At 34.2% G+C, this 10,678-nt stretch overlaps 1 protein-coding gene across 1 annotated transcript; it reads left to right on the top strand.

Moving 5' to 3' along the window:
• Positions 1 to 4,022: 4,022 nt before the first annotated feature.
• Positions 4,023 to 6,604, top strand: LOC126891185 (MATH and LRR domain-containing protein PFE0570w-like). The gene is made up of 2 exons (XM_050660368.1): positions 4,023 to 5,813; positions 6,548 to 6,604. The coding sequence occupies exons 1-2, from the start codon at positions 4,023 to 4,025 to the stop codon at positions 6,602 to 6,604; spliced, it is 1,848 nt and encodes a 615-aa protein (XP_050516325.1).
• The last annotated feature ends 4,074 nt before the right edge of the window (positions 6,605 to 10,678 follow it).

Below are 10,678 nucleotides of genomic sequence, written 5' to 3'. Positions count from 1 at the left end.
TGCCCACCTACGTCACAAAGCCCCGCCCGCCAAAATGGCCACCTCTTTATTTCGTCTATCGCAAATTAAAATATACAGGGTGTAGTCAGAAAGTCAAACAGATCGCCTAATCATGCCCCCTATCGGCTGCAACCTTTAACTATGTCCAAGTCATCCAGCACCTATCTGCCATCGTAAACAGACACTCCTTCAGCATATCGCTTCTTCTTCTCTCTCTCTCTCTCTCTCTCTCTCTCTCTCTCTCTCTCTCTCTCTCTCTCTCTCTCTCTCTCTCTTTCTCTCTCTCTTTCTTTCTCAAAACAATTCATGAAGGATACAGGCGAGGTGTCGCTGAAAACGATATACCGTACAGCAGCGTATAAAGTATTACTAGAAATAGAATATGATGAATCAAAGAGAGTATCCCATTCTTACAGTATGACCAAACCAACAAACCTCCACTATAATATTAAAGGTCTAGTATACAATATTCTTTTTTGTGATTTAATCAATGAGCATGAACCAGTGTTACACTACGGCCAAACCATAAAAATGTATCTTACTCGATATAGACATCAGCTGAACGATTACTGCTCAACATGGATCTTATATGAACGATCACTACTATACATAGGTCTCCATTGAACGTGCACCACTATTATTCTGTATATGCCTATCATTTTTATGAATATTACTGAAGTATTTTCATTTGCATACTATATTTTATCTACGGCAAGTGGATAATATTATGTTTTTACAGGTTGATATTGAACATCTTCGATAAGAATCAGAATATATATGTTGCTCATAGACGGTTCTTCGATAGCCATCAGGCAACAATTTCCCCTGATCATGTTTATAAAACATACGGAATGCACTGTATATACTAACCCAAGCTGACAACATACTTTGCAGATAGGGATCACGATCAGCTTATAGGTTTATGTACAATTCCCTTCGTAAAGGTACACAGGCATGCATTCGCGCGGGATAAAAGTCGACCGTCGTTTGTTCTATCAAAGTACTATCATGTGCCAGCATCGTTTGTTCTATCAAAACGTGAGTTTGATCCACACGGGCAACACGATATAACAAGCGTATTAGATTACATAATAATATACACTTTACCTAACCATGGGAGAAGAGAGTATGCTTTCAAACTTCTACATCACACAAAGAAATATAATGTAGAGTGCACAACCTTTTTGGATAGACCGGCAAAATGACAGACAGACAAGTTCACCCTTTTAAATACAAAGTAAGCTTTTGAATAAACTACGGGAGAAGTATAATAACTATTATTGACATATGAGATACATGGTGTTTTCAAATGAGATACCTCCTGTAAAGTTGGAGCAATTGTACTGTATCACATATTAAAATATGTAAAAGGAATAAGGAATTAACTTCTCTTAGTTGTATCAGCTTGATTATTCTAGTGACGAAAATGCAACTTACTAGATCTCTTTTTCCTGACAATGTTAGTATTGCTACAGGGCATATCTATATCTTCTTTATCGCTATCGTCAACTGATCCATCGGAGTCGTCTCCTTGAGCAGTTTGCAACAGTTTTGACACCCTCAAAATGTCTCTACTGATTACTGGCTGCCGATAGTACGTTTTGTGAATCTCTTTCTGATGGCCCATAAAGTTATCTAGATCGGAAATCTCATTTTCTCATTTCATGGTTTTTTAATTTGGTTCCTCTTAACCTGTCAGGGTTTTCAGCTCCGCATTCTTGCGAAAATTTTCGTAGTAAATTGCTGGCTCTCATATGTTTACCCATCCGTGAGTTATTGGAATGATTGCCAAATACGTACGGATTATTTTCAGGAACTTTAGCGGCACTACGGTACTTCAAACTTAATTCAACGCAGCTAAGTAATTGTTGGTCGAGCAAGTCTGGAACATTACGGTTTAATTTACCCCTTATTTGGAATCGTACATATTTTTTCGCCACGGTTTGTTGGTTAGTTGATAAACTATTAAATATTCTTTGTATTTTCATCAACACTCTCGTGTGCTTTAAAATCTTTTATTAATATCCTTTAAACTTCTCCGGCTCTTCTTCTATTAAACACCTGAATGGAAGTTAATGTAGTTTCACGAAGTTTTGTCCAGAAGTCAATAGAAAATTTTGTTTTAAGACTATAAAACGCTTTACATCTTTCGTTGGCTAAGTAATAATGCAGTTTTTTATATCCTCAATTGATGGTAATTCTAGTTTTTTCCTGCGTTCTAGAAACTGAGATTCCGTAACAGTTTTATTAATACCAATTGCAACCTCTTGATTTAGCAATTGCAAAAAATTAACAAAAATATTAATTTTTGTCTAGTTATCATGTTTTTTATGGACTCGTTTATTAACATTTGACCGATTTGCTTAAGAAGGGTACCTAAATTAAACGCAACGGTCGGAGTTTTATAAATGTCCGTTTTTTCATCTAAACCTGCCTCTGCATTAATAGCAATTCTGTAATTGTATCGATCATACACACAAGTTAGATCTGTAATCTCTTGATTTATTGATCGCATTCTAGTTAAAAATCGACCCACCAATCGCATCCGTTGCCGGATCATTTCGAAATGTCTACTGTTTTTGTATTTTTCTACCATTTTGTTGGCGTAGATTATCACTAATTCGTCATATCTAATAATACGTACTACACCGTCTTCCCTTAATGGTGGAAACAGTTCGTTCCTGATTCTTTTTGAGGCTTTTGCGTGTATACGTCCTATAACCCTTTTACCTTCTATCATAACTATTCTGCTTGTCTTGCTGCTTATCTTCACGTAACACGTAAAGTGTTTTTTGCAAAGTATGCCTTGCAATTACTGCAGGGTTTGTAGTAGTTGGCCTCACGTCGATGATTTCGAGTGGGTAGCCTACATACAATTAGTTCACCATCATTATAATTTTTATCTGTGTTAAATAGAAAATTCCCTGTTTCTTAGAACCTCTATGCACTACCTCCTTTCTTTACTATTTTTTGGTAAATCTAAAAATGTTTTAATAGATTCTTCTTGTTTATGTTTTACAGCAAAATGTCTATGAATTTTTTTCTGTTTTGTATGACAGTAGATGCAGAAGTTTGCCGTATCACCATTTCTTCCTTTAGAGCTGTCTACGTACATTGCATTGTAGTCACAGGGATTAAGTCCTGTGATATTCAGGTCATGACTTTTCGCTAGTATTAATAGACTTCAAAGATTGGTTGTTTAACTGTTCGATCACCCCCGTAGTACAAATATTTAAGATGCATACAAATATTTAAGATGCAACGGTAAATCATCTCTTCACCCCTCGCGGCCGTACCGGCTCGTACCTGGTACCGACAGCTGCCAACCCCTAGCACCCCGAGAGGACATCAGCCGAAGACATTTCTTCATTCAACATTCAGATACATAACATGTACAATTTGTAAACTTTATTTATATTTAAATTCATTAAAAGTTTCTTATTCTAAAAACATTTCTTATGTATAAAATTCGTACATAATTAAATTGGTCCTTCAAGCCATCATTAATCAGTGTAATTATAATTATTAGTTAGTTATTGTGCAAAATTCCGAAAAATCGCTGTGACAATCCAGGCCGCATTTTTCTACGATAAGCAGACGAGAAGCAGATCATCCGGAACGAGAATCAAAAGGTCAGTGTAAGCGTTCTATATTCTATTCTACCAATTCCTTTACGATTTTATCCTCGTTTCGACTTGATTTATTCACTTTATTCTTTCTCAAACGTTTCATTACTTTTATAAAATATAACATTATTTCTTTCTGAATTTACATACATTTTTCACATTATTTTAAACTCATACTTACATTATATTGCGTCACTTCTTATATTTAGCCTTTTTTAAATTCTATCGATTAAAACAAGCATTTAAACCATTTTAAACCTTACGTTGTCTACTTACGGGCTTATTCTTGTCATTTTACATCACATTCTACATTTTTGTTATTTACATTTACACATATTAAGGTAGGTTTACATTTAACAGTACATAACACTTTTATTAACACTATTATTATTCAAAATGTCGCAGGAACAAAATGTTCCATCCCAAAAAAACGATGAGCTTGCTTCTGAGCTCAAAAGGCTCCACATTACGCGTGGAAATTGTAAATCTCAAATAACAAAATTCAAAACTTATCTTGATAAAGAAAATTCAAAAAATAATCCTGATTTTGCTCAGCTTAAAGTTAGACTATCAAAAATTGAACCTCTTTTTCAAGCTTTCGATGACATTCAGATTCAAATAGAATGTTTAGAGACTAGCAATGATGTAGCAAATCAAAACGAGCGTCTAGAATTTGAAGATAGCTATTTTAGTGTCGTTTCTGAGGGTCAAGCAATCTTAAATAAGTCTACTGATCAGCAGGTAGCAAATGCATCAATCTCTAGCAATCCTAATAGTTCTAATGCACCAACACACCACGTTAAGCTGCCTTCCATAAGTTTACCGTATTTCGATGGGAGTTTCGATCAATTCTTGTTCTATAAAGATACCTTTCAAGCATTAATTCATAATGACAAATCCATACCTGATATCAATAAATTCCATTACTTGCGCTTATCGTTAAAAGGTCAAGCAGCGGATTTATTGAAATCGCTTGAAATATCAGCAAATAATTACAGTGTCGCATGGAATCTACTAGTTCAACGCTATGAAAATAAACCTCTATTAAAAAAGAACCATATAAAAGTCTTATTCGAGACAAAACCTGCTACAAAAGAATGCCATGTAGAATTAAGAAACATTCTAGATGACATGAATCGGCATTTAAGAGCCTTAAAAGTCCTAGAAGAACCTGTAGATTCCTGGGACGCATTGATAATTCATTTATTCTCCATAAAGCTGGACTCAACAACTCGTCGTGAATGGGAGAGTGAATACGCCAAACATGACAAGGTAACTAGAGAAATATTTTGCAATTTTCTCTCTGAAAAATGCAGAATTTTGGAAACTTTAAATATTCAAGGTAATAAAGTCAAACAAAATGTAAAAAGCCTTTTTTCAAGTAATTCTCCAACTTGTTATTTTTGCAATAAAGAGCATACAATTTATAACTGTAAATCATTTATCGAGTTAAGTCCAAGGTCTAGACTAGCTGAGGTCAAAAAATTGAAACTTTGTGTCAATTGTCTGCGAAATAATCATTCAACTAACCAGTGTCGGTCTATGCATTGTCGAAAATGTGATAGTAATCACAACACCCTGTTACACTTTGGTGTCAATAATCAAGATAACAATCAAAATTTCAACTCGAATAATCCTGATACATCTAGAAGAAATACCTCGCAAAATAATCATAACTCCAATTTTAATGCTAACCATTCCACTGAAACTTCTGATTCTCCTGAAATTAGCTCAAATTGTCTAATTGCAGGTAATAATTCCCCAAGCATTGTTTTATTGTCAACTGCCCTGGTAGACATTTTTGATAATCATGGTAATGTATTTTCTTGTCGTATACTTCTTGATAGCGGCAGTGAGTCAAGTTTTATCTCTGAGGAAATGTGTAACAAGTTAAACGTAAATACAACTCCAATACAATGTTCTATTACAGGGGTTGGGCAAAAAACCACAAATATTCTAAAACAAACTGTTGTGTCGGTTCAAGCACGTCAAGTTCCGTTTAAAACAAGTTTCAAATGTTTAGTTATTCCTAAAATCACAAGCAGAATACCCTCAAACTTTATTAATACGTCAAGCCTAAAAATTCCTCATAATCTGATACTAGCAGACCCAACATTCAATGAACCCGGTCCAATCGACATTTTGATTGGTGCTGATAACTTCTGGGATCTGCTCATGGTAGGTCAGGTAAAACTTGGCAAGCATTTGCCTACATTGCAAAAAACTCAATTTGGTTGGATCGTCTCGGGTACTATACATTCACCCCAGTTCATACAACCTTCTAACATTTCTATCTTATGCAATCTAAGCACTTCTGATCAGGCTATTCATTCACAAATAGCTAAATTCTGGGAAATTGAAGAAATCAATGTTCCTAAATCCTCATCTTCAGATGACATTCTCTGTGAAGAACTCTTCAAAACTACTACAATTAGAAACTCGTTGGGTCAATTTATCGTCCAACTACCGTTTCAGAAACCGGTTTGCTCTCTTGGCGATTCAAAGGAAGTAGCAACCAAATTCTTATTCAATTTAGAGAAACGATTACAAAGAAATCCTGAACTAAAGTCTAACTGTTTTGGCCTCATTAAATTTATTTCATTCGAAGTACCTGGCCTATTTTCTTGCCCAGATATTGTACTAAATTTTTTGTTTTCTCTTTAATTACCTTTCGTTAGTACTAACTAGTCGTGGTTGTCAGTAAGTAAGAACAAATTGAATTGTTAAGTCGTTTCCTGTAGTTATCAAGTGTCGCCAAAAAACGCCGGTTTCAGTTATAGTAAAAAATAAATTAACCCTTTCTCCCTCCTTCCTTCACCTTACTAATAACTGAAGACTTCTCGACCTACCAGTTAAAATAAGGTAAGAATTTTTTTGTTATTATTTCCATACAGTCCGCTTTAAATTCGATTGCGTAATAGACCAGCATAGCCCAATCGCCACCCCATAAGTTTGGCCTTCTAGCCGGATCGTCTTGAATCAATTTCGTTGTTGCTTTGCCGGTTCAAGATCTGATCTATCGTATTTTTCGCATTGGATAAATTTATTTAAAATTATAATTGTAATCGGTATAGTATATTTGTCGTGTTAAAATCTAATTAAATCGTAGTGTACCCTTTTTTTGTCGTGTATCGAAAAACCTTGTTCTTCGGTCGACTATAGTTGGAACATTGAATTCGTGTTTTTGCTTCTGAACCCATCGCTTAGTGAAATCGATTTTGATTAAGTAAATATATTTGATTTGGATATTTTGCAAACCTAAAAATAATTTGTTTGGATTTAGTTTAATAAAATTTTAGTAATTGTTGAAAAAAATATATACACCTAACTACTATTCTTGACATATTTTGGGTTTTGTTCCATTTTATTTCTTCATCATTGATAATTTTTTGAAAGAATTTCAATATTTATTATTAAACATGCCTAAAAGTCAAAACGAACTAAAATTGGAGCGATTATGCTCTAAACGTGAAACTATCTTTCGTAGGGCTCAATTATGTTACGATGCCGGGTCGGCCTTAGAAAAAGATCCAGAAAATGCCTCAAAAATGCGTAACTTTGCAGTTAGATATAGTACTTTCGAAAAAACTCTATCAGAATATGAGGACATTGTTCAAGATATCGTTATATTAAAACAAGAGATGGAGCCAGATGCTGGCGTTGCATACCATACGCATTTAGATGCATTTTATGATCTCTACTCCAATATTGAATATTTAGCTTCATTATTAATAAATAAACCTGCTGTTTTGAGTAATAATCCCAATAGTACTAATAATTCTACTATTAAAATGCCCAAATTTGAATTAGTTAAGTTTGATGGTGAAGATATATCTCTGTGGCCTGTTTTCTATGAAAATTTCAAACAATTTGTTCATAACAAAATAGAATATCCCAAGTCCGATAAGCTACAGTATTTGTTGAGTTGTATTTCCGGGAAAGCCTTGAAAAGCTGTAGCTCAATAGAACCCATTCCTAATAATTATGACATTATTTGGAATATGCTTGTTGAAAGATATAATGATAAAAAATATTTGTTTAATCTCTATATGGATCGAATTGTTAATTTTCGCGGTTTGCAATCTAATAATCCATCATATTTGGAAATATTTTTGGAAAAGTTTGATACTAATGTTTCTGCACTAAAACGATTAAATCTCGATAATTTAGATGATCATATTTTAACTTATTTAGCTATGTTAAAATTACCACAAGATACCATAGATTCATTTGATTTAATAAGAAATAATAATGATTTACCCGCTTATGATGATTTATTGAAATTTTTACGCCAACGTAGTAAATCTCTTATTAAAAATGATAGATCAAGGAATTCCAAAAATAATTTTTCGTTTCAAAAACCGAACAAATCGTTTCATTTGCAAGAACAGAATACGTATTCCTCCATAGATTGTGTTGTTTGTAAAAAAGGCCCACATTTAATTAAAGACTGTAAGCACTTTTTAGGGCTACCATTTGAATCCAGATTTAAATTAGTGAAGGAAAATAATTTATGTTTAAATTGTTTTTCTTCAAAGCATCGAGTATCCAATTGTCCGTCAAAATTTTCTTGTGTTGTGTGCAAAGCTAGGCACCATTCCAAGTTGCATAAGCCAAATACTACTCGGCCTAATGAGAATGTTCCATTTCCCTCCACTAGTACTGAGCCTACCTCTGGTTCTTCTGATAATCCTTCTAGTTTACATGTCCGCCATTCTAAAAATATCCCAAATGAATCAGAATCGAGTTCTGTTAGTCTGTTTGGGACAATAATGGTTAAAGTTGTTGATAAATGGGGTAGTGCTCACAAGGTTAGATTTTTGTTAGATAGTGGTTCTTCTGCTAATTTTCTTACTTTTGATTGTTCCCGAAAATTAGGCCTAAGTTATTCGAAATTAAATTTGACAGTTTCTGGTATAGGAGGATCAACCACCCCGATAGTAGGTAAAACCAACATTGTTATCTTTTCCCATTTTGATAAAAAAATACAATATCCTATAGAAGTGTTGCTTATAGACACAATCTCTAATAAGTTGCCAGATCAACCAGTTGACAAAGACTGTATTAACAGTATAGAACACTTGAAATTAGCTGACCCGAATTTCTTTTTTCCTGGCAAGATAGATGGTATTTTAGGCTTATCTGTCTTTTCAAATATCATTGGTTGTAATAGAGTGTCATGCGAAGATTCTCTATCAGCTATTGAGACTAGTTTAGGTTATGTAGTCATGGGCTCAGCTGCACCAAATTTTGAAAAAATCCACACATATTTGTCTTTCGTCTGTAACCCTTTGATGAATTTAGATTCCTTGGTCGAAAGAATGTATGAATTAGAGGATTTGCCCACTGTTACTAATAGTTCATCAGAAGATGAAATTTGTGAAAATTTATTTTTAGAAAATGTATGTAGAGATGCAGATGGTAGATACACAGTTTCATTGCCGTTCCAAAATGATCCTAATGTACTGGGTGATTCTTTTGTTCTTGCTAAAAATAGATTGTTGTCCTTAGAAAATCGCCTAGCACCAAACCCAGAACTTAGAAAACTTTACTGTGATATCTTTCAAGACTATTTAGACCAAAAGCACATGAGTTTAGTTCCCATTCAAACCATTGATTCGTTGTCGTATTATATTCCCCATCATTGTGTTTTTAAATCAGATAGCCCTTCCACTCCTTGTAGAATAGTCTTTGATGCCTCTATGAAAACTAGTAAAGGACCGTCATTAAATGAAATTCTTTATAAAGGTCCAAAATTACAAAATAATCCTACCACAATATTGTTGAATTTTCGTCTTTTTCCAATCGCAATTGTCGCTGATTTGAAACAAATGTATAGGCAGGTTAAAGTGGTTGAATCTCATTGTTCGTTTCAAAGAGTTTTGTGGAGATTTGATACCAATGATCCTATTTCTATTTTCCAATTAAATACTTTAACTTTTGGAGTAAAAGCCTCACCATATCTTAGTCTCAGGGTAATAAAACAATTATGTAATGACGAATCTAAAAGTTTTCCTGATGCTATCATCCCAATTTTAAGAGATATGTATGTAGACGATTTTATTAGCAGTTTTCCAAATGTTTCTGAAGCTCTAGTTACACACACTCAGTTAGTGAATTTGTTTCAAAAAGGTGGTTTTAAATTAACCAAATGGATGTCGAACTCGAACGATCTACTATCGACAATCCCCGAACCCCTTCAATTGGTCAAAACCAAACAATTTGATAAGTCAGTCTCCAAAGTGTTAGGATTGCAATGGGAAGAAAAATGTGACAATTTTAGTTTTGGGTTAGAAATACCCTCATCGACCCGTTGTACAAAAAGAAACATGCTCTCACTTGTTGCTCGTATGTTTGATCCCTTGGGATTCCTATCTCCTATAACCCTCTTGCTTAAAATTTGGATAAAGAAACTTTGGACTCTAAAGGTAGATTGGGATAGTACCGTACCAAAAGAAATCGAAATAGCATGGGAAAAGTTTCAAAATGAATTTCATGTCCTATACAAAATACAAATTCCACGCCATATAGCAGTTACACCTAATTCGTCGTTGTCTTTTGTAGGATTTTCAGACGCAAGTGCTGCTGGATACGCAGCCATTGTTTATTCCAGGGTTGTTAATTGTACAGGTCAAGTTAAAGTTACTTTACTGTACTCTCAATCTAAAGTATCTCCAATGTCTAAAATAACTCTTCCTCGATTAGAGCTTTGTGGAGCGCTTCTTCTCTCAAAGCTTCTTTCACATGCTATTGAAACTTATACTCCTAGACATAATATTGATAAAATTTTTGCCCTAAGTGATTCCATGATTGTATTAAATTGGATAAAGTCCTCAGAGAAAAATCTCAAAATATTTGTTCAAAATAGAGTTGTTACAATTCATAAGATGGTTCCGTCAGAGTATTGGTTTTTTGTTCCTGGAAAGGAAAATGTTGTTGATTGCGCCTCTCGAGGTTTGTTTCCTTCTTCGTTAGTCAACCATTCCACATGGTTTACTGGTCCAAATTGGTTACTGTTGGAGCCAGAATATTGGCCTATTCAGTCTGTCAAC

The sequence above is a fragment of the Diabrotica virgifera genome, chromosome 9, assembly GCF_917563875.1.
Source record: "Diabrotica virgifera virgifera chromosome 9, PGI_DIABVI_V3a".
In the NCBI taxonomy this organism is placed as follows: domain Eukaryota; kingdom Metazoa; phylum Arthropoda; class Insecta; order Coleoptera; family Chrysomelidae; genus Diabrotica; species Diabrotica virgifera.
The sequence above is the reverse complement of the archived record's forward strand: the minus strand, read 5'-3'. Positions and strand labels throughout refer to the sequence as shown.

Excerpts from the sequence above, each read along its gene's own strand:
- LOC126891185 (XM_050660368.1), top strand. The coding sequence starts at position 4,023 with ATGTCGCAGGAACAAAATGTTCCATCCCAAAAAAACGATGAGCTTGCT. Across the intron at positions 5,814-6,547 it reads ATCTGCTCATGGTAGGTCAG|ACCAGCATAGCCCAATCGCC; the intron begins GTAAAACTTGGC and ends ATTGCGTAATAG.